Source organism: Notothenia rossii, assembly GCF_949606895.1.
Source record: "Notothenia rossii genome assembly, chromosome: 5".
NCBI lineage: Eukaryota > Metazoa > Chordata > Actinopteri > Perciformes > Nototheniidae > Notothenia > Notothenia rossii.
Genome location: NC_136903.1, coordinates 39,231,623 through 39,252,619, shown reverse-complemented (window position 1 = coordinate 39,252,619; position 20,997 = coordinate 39,231,623). Strand labels below are relative to the sequence as shown.

General features: G+C 46.9%; 1 protein-coding gene across 4 annotated transcripts in view; it reads right to left on the bottom strand.

Annotated features, from left to right (window-relative positions):
* Positions 1-1,231: 1,231 nt before the first annotated feature.
* exoc3l1 (exocyst complex component 3-like 1) overlaps positions 1,232-20,997 on the bottom strand; it is a 28,395-nt gene continuing 8,629 nt past the window's right edge. Inside the window, exons 4-15 of one of the 4 annotated variants that reach the window (XM_079680863.1) lie at positions 18,798-19,010; positions 17,625-17,824; positions 17,327-17,545; positions 16,614-16,684; positions 15,863-15,980; positions 15,008-15,133; positions 14,775-14,875; positions 14,562-14,678; positions 13,505-13,775; positions 11,664-11,819; positions 11,215-11,348; positions 1,232-2,983 (exon numbers count right to left, since the gene is read on the bottom strand). In XM_079680863.1, coding sequence (XP_079536989.1) covers positions 2,797-2,983; positions 11,215-11,348; positions 11,664-11,819; positions 13,505-13,775; positions 14,562-14,678; positions 14,775-14,875; positions 15,008-15,133; positions 15,863-15,980; positions 16,614-16,684; positions 17,327-17,545; positions 17,625-17,824; positions 18,798-19,010 — 1,913 coding nt within the window. In that variant the 3' untranslated portion in view covers positions 1,232-2,796. Of the gene's footprint in view, positions 2,984-11,214; positions 11,349-11,663; positions 11,820-12,082; positions 12,209-13,453; positions 13,776-14,561; positions 14,679-14,774; positions 14,876-15,007; positions 15,134-15,862; positions 15,981-16,613; positions 16,685-17,326; positions 17,546-17,624; positions 17,825-18,797; positions 19,011-20,997 lie in introns of those variants that run through there. The other 3 variants (XM_079680864.1, XM_079680865.1, XM_079680866.1) reach the window with 3 other exon arrangements.

Below are 20,997 nucleotides of genomic sequence, written 5' to 3'. Positions count from 1 at the left end.
CCTCCAAACACGTCTAGTTGAGTTTTTACCAAAAAGTTCTATTTTGGTTTCATCTGACCATATGACATTCTCCCAATCCTCTTCTGGATCATTTAAATGCTCTCTAGCAAACTTCAGACGGGCCTGGACATGTACTGGCTTAAGCAGGGGGACACGTCTGGCACTGCAGGATTTGAGTCCCTGGTGGCGTAGTGTGTTACTGATGGTAGCCTTTGTTACTTTGGTCCCAGCTCTCTGTAGGTCATTGACTTGGTCCCCCCGTGTGGTTCTGGGATTTTTGCTCACCGTTCTTGTGATCATTTTGACCCCACGGGGTGAGATCTTGCGTGGAGCCCCAGATCGAGGGAGATTATCAGTGGTCTTGTATGTCTTCCATTTTCTAATAATTGCTCTAACAGTTGATTTCTTCACACCAAGCTGCTTACCTATTGCAGATTCAGTCTTCCCAGCCTGGTGCAGGTCTACAATTTTGTTTCTGGTGTCCTTTGACAGCTCTTTGGTCTTGGCCATAGTGGAGTTTGGAGTGTGACTGTTTGAGGTTGTGGACAGGTGTCTTATATACTGATAACGAGTTCAAACAGGTGCCATTAATACAGTTAACGAGTGGAGGACAGAGGAGGCTCTTAAAGAAGAAGTTACAGGTGTGTGAGAGCCAGAAATCTTGTTTGTTTGTAGGTGACCAAATACTTATTTTACAGAGGAATTTACCAATTAATTCATTAAAAATCCTACAATGTGATTTCCTGGATTCTTTCCCCCCATTCTGTCTCTCATAGTTGAAGTGTACCTAGGATGAAAATTACAGGCCTCTCTAATTTTTTTAAGTGGGAGAACTTGCACAATTGGTGGCTGACTAAATACTATTATATATATATATTTTCCCCCACTGTATGTCTGAGGAGTGTAGGGTTTGGGAATTATGGCAAGTTTAAATTTTTTGGGGGGAGAATTTCAGGAACTGCTGCACTCTGTTTTGAGATCAAAGCACTCTAGACTTAACGAGCTGCTCCATCCACTCCAATGTTAAAATCTGAAAAAAGGTCTCTCTACCAAGCTCCAAACTAAATTCAATATCTCAAAAAGTTTAAAAGATATCAAAACTCTGAATAAGAATTGAATAGCTGAAGGTCTTGTGATCATTTGAAAGGAATGAAGTGTCTAGCTGAAAGTATGTGGAAGGAGTAGCATTTGGCGCAAGGTGTAGGAAAAAAAGATTTGAAGGCATCTCCCATTGACTTCAATGTTAAAAAAAATAGTTTAAAAAGCTGAATATTTTGAAAAGCATGTAAACAGCATTCGCACTAATAATACATAAATACATTACAAAATTGAAATAAAAAACCCAATATGAACAAGTTAAAATTGGACAAATACAATACACAAGACAATATCAGGAAAGACTGTTGGTAAAGATGATGATAAAGTAATGAATTAGCAGCCCAAGTTCCTCAGGGAGGATTAGTTTGCAGTTTCCCTGAAAAGTTGAAATCCAGACTGTACTGGTATGATGCTTCGATAAAACATTTGTTATACTCTTAACAGTCGTATAACGTACTATGTCATTCATCTGTTACATACGTAAACTATCACTCAGATGCTTTTTAGTTGTTCATATTGTGACCACTGTTTGGCTTTTTACTGAATACACCAGATGCCAAACTCCAATTTCTTCAGCAGGAAGTCTCTGCGTTTACAGTGGAAAAGATATACAAGCAAACCCTGAATATCTCACAGGCTGCTGATTCCTCTCTTCTATGGCTGTTATTGGTCAGGAGGATTCAGGAAGTATAACATGTTTCTGATTGACACTTTCAACAGTAATATGTGGCCATGCCAATTTCTTATGTATCTGCAGCTAAAACGTACTGTCCATGCAATGTGTTTGCAGTGAGCTGAGCCTGTAAGGTTGCATCATCTGTTTAACTTCACCATCCCTAAGCCAAGTTAGCACTCACTGAGACATGTGATGACGCTGTGAGAAATTTACTGACATCATGTTTTAACAGGATTAAATAAACCAGTTCCACACTTGTTCAAATGCTGTAAAACTGTAAATCAGTAGCATAAATCGCAACAGAGCAGAATATATTATTTAACCTTGTAACCAATAGAGTGGTGCAGGAATGAGCAAAGATTTATTATCATTTTATCACATCCGGTTCCCTCGTCTCAAAGTCTACATTTTTTTAAATATGTTTTTTGTTAGAAGCCTGAATTAAAATCTGTGGTTAACAAAAGCTCATGTTTTGTTTTACGACATAAATATGTCAGTAAATACCCCACTGATGAATGTCTGAAGCTTCTATATGTGTGACAAACGTTGGATGTCTGAATAAGACTAATAAAAGTCATAACGCCAAGCATTAGCCACCTTTAGCTAAGCGGTGGTGATGTGCAGCCATGCGACTGTCAAGTAGTTTGTTTATAGCCTAGCCTGTGTTTGCAAAATATTGTATTTTCTGGAATAACCCTAAATCCATTAAAGAAAACAAATTGCCTTTTGGCAAGGGAGCCCTTGCGATGCTACTTTCCGGGATGGCCTACAAAAGTATATCACCACTGCACCGCTCTAGTGGCTCATAGATTCTGAAAAGTCAGACTAGGACCACGACCAGCTATAGTCTTGGTAAATTGTAGATGAAGTAAAAGAAAATGTGTCACTGCCATCACTAAACATATTGCAGAGTAGCCCCTGGTAGGACCCTGAACCCTCCCTGCACTTCAGTGGGGAATAAAGAAGAGAGTGATGATCTCTCCCAGCGTATTGATGAGTCTGTAAGGCAGTTTGAGTTAATGTCATGCACACTTGGCAGTGGTCAGACAGAAGGCCATGATGGAGGGAGGCACCAGGATGTCAGTGAAGATGGGCCGATACCCTGCAGGCAGAGGGGGGGCGCTCTGCTCCAACAGGTCCAGTATGGCCCCTCTGACGTCCCTGGAGACATCACCACGGATATCCAGCAGCACACATACATGCTCTTCACTGAGGGGACAGAAAAACATGGTGATAAGCTACAAAATATTCATGTTTTTAAATGGTTAACATCGGAAATGGACAAAAAACTCTTTAAAATGATGCCATGCTTTAATAATCCCCTAGGGAAAATCAGGTCTTACTCTGTTGTTGATATACAGTTACAGTTCAAATACACACATGCACAAACACATGCGTTCATGGAGACGTGTCCCGGCGACGGGCTGCCATGTTTGGGCACTATGAAGCCTTGCTAAGGACACTTCTTTAGTTCCCAGTAAGCGAACTCGCTATATTTTTGGTCTGTGTGGTACTTGAACCAGCAGGGCCATCCCTGGCCAACATCAGGGCCCACGCAAAGTCATATGATGAGGCCCTCTGTTTCGCGAGCGTTGACGGGGACGGGGGGGGTGCTAGTGGGGCCTCGCAGTGGCGAAACCGGGCCGCGCCACACTAATTGCGCCGCATAAGCGCATAGGTGCGCCGCATCTTCTGCTCAGTTGAGGCACCCTCCGCAAGGTGAGGCCCCACGCAGTCTGCATGATTGGCCTGTAGGGAGGGACGGCCCTGCCAGCTGGTTTTGTATGGACTGATCTCCATCTTAAGGTGCTTATACACCGAGACGATTTTCGGCGTCGTAAGATGTCGATAGATGTAGAATTAATAATCTTTTTTCTCAAAGTAATGATAAACCTGTGAGCTGGATGTAGAAAAGTCAGAATCAATATAGATGTTTTTTATTTCAAAGAAAATTCAGATTGAACATAGTACAAAACGCCGGGTTACGTATTGTAACCCTTGTTATATTAACACAGGCGGAGCCCAATACTGAACTCTATGGGTACTACCTTATCATGCAAGCATTCACCTATTGGGATTTCTATAGACGTAGCCGGCCCGGGGCGCGCCTATCTGAATGGGTGCGCATCTCACTTCCGTTTAAAAGGAGGCCTCGCCTCCTGACCACCATCCTACACCACTCTTCAGTGAGCGGTATAGGACAGACAGTGCCCCAAGGTAGAGGGCTCCGCCTGTGTTAATATAACAAGGGTTACAATACGTAACCCGGCATTATATCTCTCACAGGCTCCGCCCTCTACTGGACTCTATGGGTACAGTGGGCGGAGCCCCGATGTATGCACGCACTGTCGTCCAGCACACCGTTCCACCTCACTGTCCCTGACCGGCTTTAGCAGCCGCTGCGCCTCACTCACCTCTCCCTCGGTTGTAACCGTGGAGAAGTCCAGGCTGCGGCCGATAGAGCACACCCTGACGCGCTTGCCTCGCATAAAAGTGTGCTTGAAAACAGTGCTGAGGGCTCTCCTGCGTCCGCTTATAGGCAGACAGGGAAAGTCCGTAGTTGTATGCGTTCACTATGCACCCTCTCTCCTGAGTCCCTAAAGAGCATGGGGATAGCGCAAGTGCCCCCTATGTCCCCACACTCAGACACTGACCTCGTGCAGAGTGTGTACGGACTATAGTATGAAGGGCTCTCCCCGTCCTGCCCCCAGGCAGGCGAGGGGAGCCCTTTAGCCCTGTAAGGGCCCAAAGCGCATTACGTCACCTCGCGACCCTTCAGGAGTCCGGAGAAACGTAAGCGCATTTACGCACGGGGAGGGGGTCAGATGCCAACTGACCCACAGACCCCCCCTCCTCACCATTCCTGTGTTGCCCCAGCAAGCACAGACGCTGAGAAAGAGCCAGACATATCCAAGAGATAAAACTTTATGAAGGGTCCTGGCGTTGACCAAGACGCCGCCGTGCATATGTCCTCCACACTCACACCGTTGAAAAAAGCTGTAGACGCAGCCACAGCTCGTGTGGAGTGCGCACGGACCCCCGTGGGACAGGCTCTCCCTGCCTGCTCGTAGGCGTGTGCAATGCCTCCGCAAAGCCAGCCTGCCAGGCGTTTCTTGGACAGAGCTTTTCCAGTCACCCCGCCCCCGAAGCACACAAACAGCTGTTCAGTGCGTCTCAGGGTAGCTGTGCGCTCTACATAACATGCTAACGCGCGCACCGGGCAGAGGAGGTGTAATTTAGCTTCCCTGGCCCCACCATGGGGTGGAAGACTAAATCCCCCCAACTGAATAGCCCTCGACCTGAACGCACTCCTTACGCTCTTGGGCACAAAGTAGGGGTTCGGTTTGAGTGTCGCCCCGCCCCGGTCACCCTGAATCAGTAACAGCTCGGGTGCACCGACAGAGCGGTTAACTCGGACACTCTTTTGGCTGACGTAAAGGCAAGTAGCAACGCTGTCTTCCACGACAGTGCTTTCAGGGAGGAGAGCTCCAGAGGCTCAAATGGCTTAGTGACCAGAGCCTCGAGCACCAGCGGCAGGTCCCACTGCGGGGTGGAGGCGCGCACTACTGGGCGCAGCCTCCTGACCCCTTGTAAAAACCGCAACATCAGTGGATGAGAAAAGGCTGACCTGCCGTTGAATCCCTCATGACAGGACGAGATGACTTCTGCATACACTTTACAGTAGAATGAGTAAGTCCTCTGTCCACCAATAACTGTGAAAAGGACAAAATAGAGCCCAACTCACAATATAGGGGCTTTATTTTCCGCTCCTCACACCATCGCTGGAATCCCAGCCACTTTGGCCTGTAACAGGTTGTGGTGGATCCTGCTCTAGCTGCCTGGATAGACTGAATAACGCTGTCGGACAATCCACCCTGTCTCAGCCTGTCCCTCTCAGGAGCCAGGCCTGGAGAGGACGGCCCAGAGTGGGTAACGCCCCGATTGCACCTGCCTCTTGAGACATCGCCCCCCAGAACTGGGGAATTGTCCAGGGCTGGCCCACCTTAATCTGTGTCATCTCTGAGTACCACGGCGCCCAGACGCTACCAGAATGACTGCCAGATGTTCTCGCCTCACTCTCCCCAGGAGACGCAGCGGTGGAAAGGCGTATAGCAGCTTCCTTGGCCATGGCTCGTGTGCAAACGCGTCCACCCCTAGAGGTGGGTCATCGCTCAGGGCCATGGAGAACCACAGGGCACAGTGGCTGTTGCGCCGGCTGGCGAATAGATCCACTTCCGCTCTCCCGAACTGGGCCCAGATCTGCTTCACCACCTCTGGGTGAAGCGTACATTTGCCTGGCAGGGGGCCGCCCCTCAACATGAGGTCGGCCCCCCTTTTCTCCAGTCCCGGGATATGGAGGGCTCTCAGAGAGAACACCACCTCTGAAGCCCATAACCACAGCCTCTCCGCTGTGACCAACAAGGTGGCGGAGCGGACTCCGCCTTGCCTGTTGATATAAGCCACTGTGGTGCTGTTGTCGCTCCTGACCATTACATGTCTCCCTTGAATTAGGGGCATGAAATGCTGGAGGACTAACACTACCGCCCGTAGCTCTAGGAGGTTGCTGTGTCCTGTTTCTGTTAGAGACCAGCGCCCACCTATAGCCCTCTTCAGGCAGGTCCCTCCCCATCCTGTTCCCGTGAACACTGTGATTTAGGAGGTTACCCGTCCCAGTGGAGACCCCCTCCGGAGGCGCCCGTGAGACCCCCAGAACCGGAGGTTGCCCTCCACTGAGGGGGGGATGGCCACCAGCCGCCGTTTGTGCCTCTTGGGATCCAAACGCAGGCTGGAGAAGCACCTCTGCAGGCGGCGCATATGCAGTAACCCCTGCGGGACCACAATGTGAGCAGCCGTCTTGAAACTCAAAGTCTGCATGACAGTTAAAGCTGTCACTGTCACCCCCTATCACAGCCTGTGAACCGCCCGGAGAAGGGACGCACTTCTGCTCCCTGACAGCGTGGCGCGTCGCGCCTGCATCGAGCACCACTCCCAACTACAACGCCTGTTGGTGAGGTATGGGGGTGCTCTTTTTTCAATTGATCGCAAAGCCTAATTTGGTTAGGTGTGTGATCAATTGTGCTGTGCAAAGCATTTCCTGTTCCCTGGACCCTGCCATAACTATGAGGTCGTCTAGGTAAAAGAAAAACTCTCATGCCATGGGCGCGCAGCCGATGAAGCGCAGTGGCCACACATTCTGAATGTGCATGGGGATAGGGAGTAGCCGAACGGTAATCTGTTGTACTCGTAGGCTATTCCCTGGAAGGCAAAACGCAGACACTTTCTGTGCTCCGGAGAAATTTCCACATGAAAGTATGCGTCTTTCAGGTCGATGGTGGTCAACCAATCGTCCGGTTTGCACTAGCCCCATTAACTGTTTTATAGTTAACATGCAGAATTTTCTGCAGGCCATGTAGCGATTCGGGCTGCTGAGATCAAGAATAGATCTGAATTCCCCTGTCTTCCTGAGAACCAGGAAGTACATGGAATAAAGACCATTTTCTCTAAGCTGAGGGTACACAACAGACACAGCCTGTTTCTGCACCAGAGCCTGAATCTCTGCTGAGAGGAAACCAATCTCCTCCTGGGAAGACAGATTTCCTCTCGCATGCCCATAAAAGGAGGTGGGACGCTCCAAAACTGGAGTGAATAGCCCCGTTTCAGCGTCCTGTCCATCAACTTTGTTAGCACACACCTGAGTTTCCATTCCCCATAACATTGTGTTAATGGAAACCCCTCAGCTGTGGGGCCGTAGCTATGAAGCTGTGATACTCTCTGGTGACCCGTTCCACCGCAAAACTCCCCGTGAAGGGAAGATTTGCCCATGGAGGGTCGACACAGAAAGGGCCGATTATTTACTGAGGTCCCTGAACGCACCGCCGTGCGCTCTTGTGTGAGCGCGCGCTCCACCATAATGCTGTTTTTACCACTACGGTAAACAGCATTTAATCAGAGTTTTTATAGGCGTAGTGTGTTCTACTGAGGTCCCTGAACTCACCGCCACGCGCTCTTGTGTGAGTGCGGGCACCGCCATAATGCAGCCTTTACCACTATGGAAAACTGCATTAATTGGAGTCTTTGCTCTAGGCGTAGTGTGTTCTCTGACAGCAATACGCCGGCCATACTGTCCCTGCACCCGCATAGCGCTCTCCTTTAGGTAGCACTCCCTGCGGTTCATCCCTCTCATCTGCGCATGCCCACTAGCCACCTCCTTTACAGGAGCTACAGCTGGGGCAGCAAATGGGGAATTTGTACGGTTAACATTGTGTGTAAGTCTAGCATTTGTGGAAACAAAAGACACTCAGATTTGGATACAGATCAACCTCATTCTTATTAGAAAACGTAGTGATCTGTGCATTATACAGGGAGGAGGCGGGATTCGCCCTCTCGTCCCAGGCGGAAATATGTTCTCCCCCCGCCAGGCCAGTCAGATCCGTGAAGACGGGCAGCCCGTTCCCGTGAGTGCCGGCACGCCGGTTCCACGGGGTGGGCTGAAGAGGTGGAGGGCGCCGCGGGCACGAGATCTCCGTGCCGGCACCTCTCCCTTCGTCTCACCGTCGCGCCGCGCTCCCTCTTCTGCAGAAAAGCCTGTGGAGGAGCGCGCGCTGCGGTGACTCTTCTCTCTACTGAGGTCTTTGAATGCACCGCGGCCCGCCCTCAGAGGAGGGGGGCCGCGCGCGCCGTCACAATGCCGTCTCTTCGAAACGGACATTATGGGCAAAAGTGGAATTGTGGAGAGAGATTACTCTTACTCTGGGATAAATGCACTCGTTCTCACTGAATGCATTTTTCCCACATACACACATCACTCTAGATAGAACTAGAGTTTACAAACGTAAACCACCGTTCCCCTGCGGAGGTCCCTGAACGTGGGCTGCACGTCCACGTATTAACGCTGTATTTCCCATTCAACGGTGAAATGCATTAATCGGAGCTATTATACCAGACAAGGTGTGTTTTCTGACAACAGCACGCCGGCAATAGGGTCTCTTGAACCCGCACAGTGTTTTGACAGCACACGGTTTATTCTACTCATCAGTCATTCTACTGCACACGCCCACCTGCTGGCTCCCTATACTGGGGTTTACAGCGGGGGCGGGGAGTGTAGGACAGTGTTTCTTCCGCTGGGGATGGGCAAGAATCAGCCACGCTGCGATTACTCCTTATCCCGTGAGCAAGGAGATCGATCCATAGAGCCCTTCCGTAAACACGGGGGCTCCCAGAAGATCAACACGGTCCTCTTTGGAAAAATGCCCTGCGACGTGATATCCCAGGGACATCACAAGACAGGCAGCGGCGGCGGCGGCCTGTGATGAAGTAGGGTCGACCCTATATCATGTGAAGCCACCGAGCACCGGTCCCCGGAGGAAACGGGCCTGGGGCAAGGCTCGTTGACCAAGCTACTTATTCGGCCTTGCGGCCCAATAATCGCTCTGACCTGGTGAGGCGGGGGCATCTCTAGCAATGAGCGAGGTAACACTGGTAACACACCCGCCGCCATGATCATCATCCAGGGAGAGTACAGCCCTGGGCGGTGGACTTCCATGGACGCCAGACTCGGAAGGGATGGCGAACGTGAATTGGCACCGCCTCGGCCATATCCTGGTCCCCAAAACACTCAAAGCAGAGGTGATGGGGATCGGCGCCCGCTATCTTTCTTTCTCTTTCTTCCTTTCTCTCAAAAAATACGTCTCGGACTCAGTGCTAGGCTATCACCTCCGCTCGCTGAAGAGTAAAGGATGGTGGTCAGGAGGCGAGGCCTCCTTTTATACGGAAGTGAGATGCGCACGCATTCAGGTAGGCCCGCCCCGGGGCCGGCTACGTCTCTAGAAATCTCAGTAGGTGAATGCTTGCATGATAAGGTATTACCCATAGAGTCCAGTAGAGGGCGGAGCCTGGGAGAGATATAACTGTAAATTATAGTGTCCGTCCAAAAATTATTTTGTACTTATAGTGAAAACTACCCTTGGATGATGGTAAGGTAGACTAAAAGCTTTAGGAATCCAAATTACAACAAATAATAAGTACCCTGTATCAAGATTGATGCAAAAAAGGTGACATTTGAACTTTTTAAAGAGGTTTAGCAAAAAAAACTCCACCTGTGAGTGGATTTGGGTGGAAATGGGGGTTTTACCGTTTCTCTGGAACCCATTTGTCGATTTTGGTGATTGACATATTTTTCTGACCGTTAGAGCCAATAGAATAGAAGGGGAATTTCCCCACACACACATAAAAGTGGGGGCTTTGCACATGCAGCTTTGCATCAGAGGGGAACCTATCTCTCGCTCTGACATCTGGAAACGGGAAAGCATGTTTATTTCTTATGGATTATCAGAAATAATTTCAAAGGGACAGAGACACATTGGATTAACCTATGAATTAACTTCAGCAGCGTTTTTATTGTTTTAATGCCATTGAAGACCACTTTTGACCAGACTACGACACAGGTAAACCATGTTAGCGTTTTTAGCTACCTAGCGCCACATGTTTTGATGTCTGTTTTTGTTTATAAAGTTGCGAGTTCTTTTCATATAGTGATAATATATGTACCCATTGGATGTGCAGAAAGGATAAATAATAAGGTTTTATGAGTGAGTTTTGGTGCAGTAATCTGTTAGCATTTTTCGCTCGTTGCTAATTCAGAGGCTCAGCGTTAGCATTGTGGGGGTTTTTTTGATTTTTTTTTTTAAAATGATCAGTTAGATAGATAAGTTTTTTCCCGTTACATGGATATAAAACATTCATAATTTATTAAATGTTAAGATGCCCTCAGACACTGTTTCCTGCAAACTTTTGCGGGAGGGCCCCGTTACCGGGGTCTCTCGGGCTTAACAGGTTAACTCCAGCTCTCGACACAGGTTCGGGAAAGCCCCATGAGCTTCTCGCTGTAGAGTGAAAATGGAACGCACACGCTATTTTTTGTTTATATCACGCAGTCTGTTCTCCTTCTCTCGGTGTATCACGCAGTCTGTCTTCCAGTTGTTGCCTCTTTTGAATGACGAATACACACTACCGACGCCTGCTGGTAAGGAGATTTATTGCCACTCACGCAAGCGCAGTCCGTACGTGCTACTTGGCCGTCGGCTGAAGTCTTTGCGGTGTGTTCCAGAGCGAAACATGGCCGAGACGCAGGAGACGTGAGGCGACGTGAGGCGACGTGATGCGACGTGAGGCGACGTTCCGTTGGGACGTGTTCTTTGGTGTTCTTTGGTGTCAGTTTGGTGTGTAAGGAGCTTTAGTGTCCGGAGCAGGGGGCAGCTGTTGTATATACACCACCTGGGGATTAGGGTCTTGCTCAAAGGCACTTGATTTGAACCAGCAACCCCTCTGGCTCCTAAGGCAAGTACTTACGCACTGAGCTGCTGCCGCCCCTCAAGATGATTGAATTTGATTATAATTGATAGTATGGTTATTGAATTATAAATCGGGGGCGGTCAGGTTACCTGATGTCGGGGTATTTGGCTGCCAGTCCAGAGACCTCCAGAGTCAGCATGTTGGGGTCTTTCAGTCTGATGAAGTCAGCCAGGACGGGCAGTAAGGCCAGAGGGTTCACTTCAGGTACTGACCCTTCTCCTTCCTACACACAGACACATACATGAGTGATATGGTAGGGCAGAGTGGGTAAGATGACCCCCCTCCTGTATCTAGGGAACTGTACACATTTGTTGTCATGTGACCATACATTCAGGAAGCACCCATCATTTATATTGGTCTGTGATGGAGAGAAGCACATGTTAAAGTGGTAAATGTGTTTGTTTGTTTTACAATTCCCTCCAAACATGATTTATATTGTCGATGAAACAGGTGTCACTACAGTGAGAAACCCTTCATACAAAATGTGTTAACAGCATGTAAATCAAATAGAGTGCATTAGAGAGTGTTTCCCCCTAACCAGGCCGTGGAGGATCTCTCTGAACTGCTGGTTGTCCTTCACCACCTGCTGGGCCAGCTGCCTCCTCTCCTCAGCACCGCGACACACCAGCTTCTTTTGCATCAGAGCCCGCACGTACTCCACCACCAGCTGCCACTGAGCCTCCTCCTGCAGGCGCTACACACACACACACACACACACACACACACACACACACACACACACACACACACACACACACACACACACACACACACACACACACACACACACACACACACACACACACACACACACACACACACACACACACACACACACACACACACACACACACACACACACACACACACACACACACACACACACTATTATGCTGTCCAAAGTGTTTTTAGAGATATACAGTTGCAAGAAAAAGTATGTGAACCCTTTGGAATTACCTGGATTTCTGCATAAGTTGTTCATAAAATGGAGGAAGCCACTGCTGTCCAGAAAAAAACATTGCTGCACATTTGAAGTTTGCAAAAGAGCACCTGGATGTTCCACAGCACTACTGGCAAAATATTCTGTGGACAGATGAAACCAAAGTTGAGTTGCTTGGAAGGAACACACAACGCTATGTGTGGAGAAAAAAAGGCACAGCACACCAACATCAAAACCTCATCCCAACTGTGAAGTATGGTGGAGGGAGCATCATGGTTTGGGGCTGCTTTGCTGCCTCAGGGCCTGGACAGATTGCCATCATCGACGGAAAAATGAATTCTCAAGTTTATCAAGACATTTTGCTGGAGAACTTTAGGCCATCTGTCCACCAATTGAAGCTCAACAGAAGATGGGTGATGCAACAGGACAACGACCCAAAGCACAGAAGTAAATCAACAACAGAATGGCTTCAACAGAAGAAAATACGCCTTCTGGAGTGGCCCAGTCAGAGTCCTGACCTCAACCCAATTGAGATGCTGTGGCATGACCTCAAGAGAGCGATTCACACCAGACATCGCAAGAATATTGCTGAACTGAAACAGTTTTGTAAAGAGGAATGGTCCAAAATTCCTCCTGACCGTTGTGCAGGTCTGATATGCAACTATAGGAAACATTTGGTTGAGGTTATTGCTGCCAAAGGAGGGTCAACCAGTTATTAAATCCAAGGGTTCACATACTTTTTCCACCCTGCACTGTGAATGTTTACATGGTGTGTTCAATAAAAACATATAATTGTTTGTGTGGTTTTAGCTTAAGCAGACTGTGTTTGTCTATTGTTGTGACTTAGATAATAATCATAATAATAATACATAATATTTATATAGCGCCTTTCACGAAACCCAAGGTCGCATCACAAGTCGGGCGGGGGGGGGGAGTAGGGGAAAAGAGGCAGACAGGTCAGGGGGGGGGGGCAAGCAAGTAGCGGAAAAATAAACCTATCAAACTAACTATATAGTGGGGAAAGCCTTGGTGAAAATGAAGATCAGAACACATTTTATGACCAATTTATGCAGAAATCCAGGTAGTTCCAAAGGGTTCACATACTTTTTCTTGCAACTGTATCTATATATTGTGTTTACAATAGTGAAATTAAAAGATTGAATATCCACACAAAATATTGATCGACTGCTGAAGGTGAGACCCTAAAGGCTAAAACCGTGTTCTTTCATGAACTCAACAATTTTGAGAGTTTGGGATATTTCTTCCTCTAGCAAAAAAACATACATTCTATACTCTAATGTCTTTAGAGTTTAATGTGTGAAGACCCACAATTCTTAAGCTCTAAACACGGGGTTCTATAAAACATAAATGGTCCACAGCAGATGTACCAGTGATGATTGTCTTTATAGCTAAAACACAAGTGTGAGTAAAGCTGGGACCTCTCTGCAGGGGGGCCGCACATGGCCGTACAGCTCCAGGTGAAGCTCCAGGACGCTGCAGAGTTTGAGGGTGGGGTCTCCCTGGACCAGCCAGGGTCGGGTCATCAGGCCGGGGAGGTGGGGCTGCAGAGCCAGCAGCAGCTGATCCATCACCAGGCGACAGGCCCGCCGCACCGCCCGGTCCAGAGCGGCCAGGGGGTTGGGGGGGGTCCGAGAGAACTGTCCTGCAGACCGGGACGACTGCTGCTGCTGCAGGCTCAATGTGGACTTCCTGTGGAGAACACAGGGGACAGACAGGGTGTTATTAAGGCCTGGATTCATTATTTATTTTAATTTAATTTAGGTTTTTGAAGAAGCTGCAGGAGGCAGGCCCTGTCATATCTTGAGAGGAGAGAAAACAAGTTACGGATACAATAAGCTCATTCCTCAATCTAATCATCACTTTGTAATATAAAAAATACATTATTGGACTCATAATATTCACTCTGGATATCAATATTGACCACTGAGGCTAATATTGTGAGCATCCATAAGGAAAGATACTGATGAAATTACATTTTTATTTCGGAATAGATGCGCTGATGTAAGACCATGCTGTAAGAAAGTGTTTCTATGGTTACACAACATGTTATATACTGTAGCAATACATGCATAAAATAAATTAACAGTTTAATCCCTCCCCCGCCCCTACTACTGTTATTATTTTTGTATGCATAAGCATTGTCCATTGCTGCTTTTCTTATTATGTTTGTCTCAGAAAATATATGAGAACATATTTTTGCCACTTATCGTAATGTGTTGATGTGGAACGGCAGGTCATTGGAGCTGTGGTGTTGAACGTGTTCACCAACTACCCAATAACTTGTATGAACACCTGCAAATGAATTTTAGCTGATTAAAAGAAAAGCTCTTTTTAATAGGTTGAGTAAAAAATAGTAGCATGCTGCTCCCACTCCTTCACAATGCATGTGATGTTTGTAGCTCATACTATAGAAGTTGTGGCTAAATACGTCTCGAGTAGAAGAACATGAGTAGCACCTATCATCTATAATCTCACTTGAGGATGATGCAGTTGCTGATGGAGGCCAGCAGGTAGTGGAGGTAGAACTTGTTTTTGTCTTTGCTTGGATCCCTGCGATGCTCCTTCCCTAACTCCACCAGAGCTTCTCGAAACCTGATTTGTTAGGATGGAGGTGAATGAAAGTGTGTAACACATGCCTGCTTGATATACTGAATACAAATTAGGCACATTATATACAATATTTCACACCTGTTGAGGAGGTTCTCCATCTCATACAGGCCCATCTGAATCATCTGATCTCTGAGAGACTTCCCGATCATCAGAGCCACCCGGGCGTTGTCCTCCAGCATCTACCAAACACAAAACAAACAAATCGGCACCAAATACACATGTTGTATGACAAATGACTGGATACATCTACAGGGCCACTGCACCAAACTGGTATGTGTTTTTAGTGTAGTGTTTGTGTATGGCCTGTGTACCTGTGTGATGATGGTGGGCAGGCTGGTGAGGTAGAAGCCTTCATGGTCTGTGTCCGGCTCCTGGTCTCTCTGCCAGTCCTGCAGCTCCACATGCAGAGCTTTGTGCATCCACTCTGACACACTCTTCTGTAAGAACAACAGCATGGACACACACATTGTATAACTACACAGATCTCGTGGATTTCTCCGTCATTACTTTCTGTATGTGGTTACTACCTATTTTCTATCTCAAGGTACTCAGCACGTACCTTTCAAAAAGATAACTGATGTCCTTTTACTAAATGTTGATGATGAATGACCAGCATAAAATGTGTGGTCGTGTTACTGTGTAATGTCTTTAAAAGTCACCTACTATGCAAAATCCACTTGTTCATGTCTTTAATACATAAATATGTGTCCTCTCTGTGTAAAGTGATTCTCTAAGTCTCAGTTTCTCTTTTTGTCCCGATCCATCTATATAAAAACCTGTCTGAAAATGAGCTGATCAGATCTTGGCCACTTTGTGATGCCGACCATTAGCCAATCACCAACCAAGATATCACCTGAATCTCCTCCTAGAGCACCATTGTGTTTTTTAAAAACCAATCAGAGGGGCGTGGCCAGCAGCAGTTAGCATTCAAAGCTACAGACACAGAATCAGCACTTTTGGAACAGGGCTGAAACAGAGGGGTTTATGGGATGCTACAATGATCTGTTTGGTGTTTCAGCCGAACACTTCAGACACATGTTCTGTATATATCTGAGACCTGTAATATATTGTTGAAAAAGAGTTAATAGGGGACCTTGAAAACTCTAAACCTGCGTGCTGAACTTACTTAAGCTACAGGTTTAAACAAGTGTTTATGGTGGACTCACCCGAACACTCTGCACGTATTTGTTCTGCAGCTGCTCCAGTCCCTCGGTGGAGATCAGGGGTCCCAGTTCCACCTTCTCCATCTCAGCCTCCAGCTCCGGCTGACCCATCATGTCTGGGCTGCCAAATCAAGACCTTCAGACTCTGAGCATTTCATTTTAAACGATATTCAACAGGTTCATTTGCAGCCAAAACAAACATTTTGTTTACTGAAAGTGGAATAAAAAATTGTTATCATGGCGCGATAATCAACTTTTTATTTGGGCAGCACAATATGGTGGAGATCTTCATGACTCTTTAGAGCCAAACTCTCTCACTGCTCATCGGTTACATATGTGGTCAACCTAGAAGCAGCTCAGATACAGTAGATGTTTTAAAGTAGTCTGAACAGGTGCAAAGAACAGAGGAAATATTCAAGAGAAGTGAAAAAGTAAATAACTTATGTGACACAGAATTGGTTTTCCGTCTTTCTTTCTTTCTGGTTTATCATTTTGTAAGACCTTCCGGGGTTCAGCTTGTGTATTGGAGATCACTGATTTAGACTAATGTACCCCTGAACTATATTATGAAAGCTGGGATTTACAATTCACAACTGATGAAAGTGATGAATGACATTATTTTGATTATTTTCTGCTCTATTAAATGGTAATTAGGGGAAATATGGATAGATTTAGAGCTAAAAGAACCCCACACAGACAGAAAACAAAGAGTATAATCCAGAATATGAAACTGTGTGCAGGTCCTGCCTCTCACCTGTTGTAGGTGTGTAGCACCCAGTTTAGCACGGCGAAGATTTCTCCACTCTCCAGGTCCCAGCTGCTAACCTAGGCCACAAGTATCACTTAGTTTGGAAATAGTTGTAAAAATGATGATTCATCTACAAACTCCAGCTGGTGATTGCCAAAGGGAAATTAGCTGATAAAGAAAATATAATATAAAGTCTCATGCCTCTAACTATATTATATGAAAAGTTAAGATTTATAACCTTAAATAATCATGTATAGCAGAAAACGATGTTAGAAAAAGTCACTCAGTAGAAAACTGTAGATGCGTGTCCCTCTCCCCTCACAAACAAGGAAGAGTTGAATCTCACTCAATGTTCCCTTCTGGCTCCCTCACAGTCAAGATGGTTACATTTTAGTGGGTCATAAAGTTGGTAACAGAGTAAGTGAGAAATTTGCCAAGCTGTGGCAAAGAAATGTCTTTTGCTTTTACTTTGATCACTTGTGGCCCCTACAGGCCGGCTAAGGGAAAGCCAGCAGTCAATGAAGGCACTGTATAAAAGAGTCAACAAACCTATATGTTGACTAAACATATTGTGGATTCATGTAAAATGCAAGATTAGTTTTGGAAAGAGAGACACATGTACATGCACGCTGAACTCACAGACAGATAATATTAGTCCCTTTAACCTTTCTAGATAATGAAGAGATAATGTATTATTGTTTTGTTTCTGTGTGACTGACCTGTGCCAGGTGAGCATGTAGGCAGTGGTGGCTGGCCCTCAGGTAGGCTGCTGTGAGCTGGTAGTGTGGGGGGACACAGTGCTCTAGCAGGTGGCGCACTGTGGCCAGGTCAGCCATGATGCCGTGTTGGAGAGCCGACAGGTGGCCTGCGAGCCCGGGGCCCCGCGTGTGCAGGTAGGAGACACTGCGGAACCTGGCAGAGACCGCCTCCTCCAGCACCTGACGGGGGAAATGTAAGACACAGCAGAAATGTGAAAGAGGTAATGATTAAAGGTGAGGTGTTGTGTTGGATTCTGACCTGGAAGAAGCTGGTTCTCCAGCAGCGTGGTCGTCCGGGGGGCAGGGGCCTGGAGAGGCCTTTGGCCCCCCCCCTCTCCTCCAGTAGAGCTCGGTCCAGGGCCTCCTCCCGCTCCACAATCCTCACCGCTGATACGAATGGTGTTGGGTTCTGTCGGGCCAGAGCCAGAGCGCTGCTCACCACCGCCCAAAGCTCCTTACCTGCACACAGGGGGGACATGTTGGATTTTATTAATACCTTTTCATTAATGATGCAAATATCCAATATCTAAACTAAACACATCAACTTTTTAAGTGTATCAGTCAGTTAGATTATTCATTTAATCTACTTTAAGTTTTCATTTGACTTATGCAAACAGAACATCACATGATCTTTAATACAGGACATTTTAGGACAAATACTGTCCTCCCTGAGACGTTTTAATGCTGCACCATATATACATGATTTACATGAAGCATGTGTATTGTGATAGATGGGGTATCATTTGTAGTTAAAAACCCACAGAGAAGCGGAACCAAAATGTGCAGTCCATCTCAGCTGTGAATAGATTTTTAACATCTTTTAACTCTTTGTTTTGGTGTTTCTGCCCCCAAACTGCTGCAAATGAGGATGGCTTTTAGCAATAACAAAACACTAAGTAGGCAAGTACTGTAGCTGGAGTTTGTGAAGGGAAAAATCATGACTTTAAATAAACGGTGATGTTATTACATGTCTAGGGGTTGAGTAAACTAGAACAATCTCTCTGAAACTACTTGCTCATTAAGGGGGAATATACAGTATGTCCATGATGTGTCATGCTCTTTTTCTGCTGCCCCCAAGAGAACAAAAATACCTTTCTTTACCTTAAAGAAATTATAATTTATTTTATACATCTCCTCATTTATCTAGCAAAATAAGACACACTTACTTAATACAAATAAATGTAATATAGTCCAAACACAATCAGTCAAATGAAGAAGGAGGTTTTATGTTACGGTATTACATTTCAATACCTAAAAGAAATCCTGTTGGAATAAGGAGATTATAGTTATTTATAAATGTTTAATTCAAAACAAAAATATGGGGCTCTAAACTACAACAAATATAGATGCCATATATGTTTGCTTATGATAGAATTAATTAAACTGAAATGACTGCGTAAACTTTCTGTATGCTGCTTATATGCTCTCGTACCCAGGGCGTCCACCAGCTGCCCGACTCCAGAGAAGTATCTGCCCACCAGCTCCTGCTCCTCTGGGCTGAGGGCACTTCCTGCCGGCCCAGCAGCCCCATACAGCTGCCACAAGATGTCGTCCTGCCAGCGCTCCAGATCCATCAGCCGGGCGTGGGCCTCCAGGAGCCGCCGGGACTCCACCAGACGCTCCGTCTCCATCACCATGCTGCGCACTGCGGAGGGCAAGGGAGGGTGGAGGGAGGGAGGACTTTAATTTAGAAAACAGCTGGTGCAATAACCTCTGCTGCTGCTGCTGCTTTCTGCTGTTAAACAAAATGCATACTAATGTCTCCAGCTAAAAAAAGTTATTATAAATAAACCAAAATAAAATTAATAGCTTTACAAAATCTGTGTTAATTGTACGGTTGGGGCAATGAGCTGCATTATATTTCAGAATCAGAATACTTAGTTTATCCCGGGGGGGAATATGGTTATATTTCACACAGGCTCCACCCTCTACTGGACTCTATGGGTACTACCCTTAACCATGCTATGCGAGCATTCACATACAGGCCGCTTCTCAATTTCGAGGATGCTGGCTTGGTAGTTGCGTACTTCCAATTCACTTCCTTCAGAAACGAAGCAAGTATGCTTCCAAGCCACAGCTTCGGAAAACGAAGAAGAATGGAACAGGCTAACAAGTGTGCCACTCTCTCTAACGGTTTCAACATAAACTGTACCGAAAATAAATACCTCACAATGTCTATCTAATTATGAACTTGCTTTACTTTCACGGAACACATTTTTGGTGATAACAAATGTAACAAAGTAACATATTTAAATGTCCTACGTCACTACATACTTACATTTAAATGTGTGCTGCGTCGGTTCAGCCATTCACCGCAAGGATTTTTGAAATTGGTCCGTGCGCAAAGCATTGTGGGGATTTTAAGGATGCGAAGTCTACCCATGTGCAGCCTCAAAATTTCCCCCAAACCAAGGACGCGGCCTCGGTGGAATTCCAAGTATGCTGGACATTGGAACGGTCCAGCTGCGCCACTTGATGACGTATCATCCTTGAAATATTGGCTTGGAAGCCAGTATCCTCGAGATTGAGAAACGGCCACTGAGTTGCATAAACGTAGCCGGCCAATCAGGGCGAGCCTACCTGAATGCGCGCGCTAGCACACAGTATCTAAGGCGGCCACGCCTCCTGATCCTGTTATCCTTTTTCTCTTCAGCGAGCGAGCAACAACTGATGTAGAGAAAGTAAAAACGTTTGAAAGAAGAAGAAAGAAGTTATCATACCTTCATGGTACTTCTAGAGACCCAGGCTGGTCCTTCGGGCCCTGGCTTAATAGTGGGCGCCGATCCCCACCACCTCTGCTTCGAGTGTTTGGGGAACCAGAATATGGCTCCGTTTGCCAGGGAGGAGGATGACGAGGACTTCTCGTTGTCGGGCACTTCCGGGTCCGGCGTCTATGGAAGTCCACCGCCAGGTCTGTCCGCCAGGAGTTCCCCCTGGTGATGGCCATGGCAGCGGAGCGTGGCAGCCCATCTGCTCCCACAGGCAGCAGGCTGGGCAGAGAACCTCTGCCCCGCTGCCGCGTGACAGGGCGGCTGCAAATAAACAAGGGTCTGTTGGGCGTCTCGCCCCCACCTCACCGGATCAGAGCGATTATTTGGCCGCAGCATCGGCCCAAATTAATAGCTTGGTCCACGGTGTGGCCCCTAGTTTCCATCGGGTCCGTCTGCGGGTCCGTCTGCGGGTCCGTCTGCGGGTCCGTCTGAGGGTCCGTCTGCGGTTCCTTCTGCGGGTCCGTCTGCGTCCGTTAACCCTAGTAACACGAGCCATGGCCAAGAAAGCTGCTCTACGCCTTTCCACCGCTGCGTCTCATTCTCCCCCTCCCGGAGAGGGTGAGACGGGAACATCAGTCATCCTAGTGGCCCCAGTTCGGCGTTCGGCGCCAACGGTTCACAAACATTTTGGTTCGGTATGTACCTCGGTTTTTAGGTCACGGTTCGGTACGTTTTCAGTACAGAAGAAAAGATTATCACAAAAGATGAAATATTTTTGGGGGGTTTTTAATTATTATTAAACTGTGAGTAATGTATAGTACTAGTACTCAACTAAGCACCCAGCTTGACATTAGGACTTGCTTGCTTGTCATTGTATTTTCATGTTTCTTTTAAGAAAAATTAACTTAAAACTCCACATTG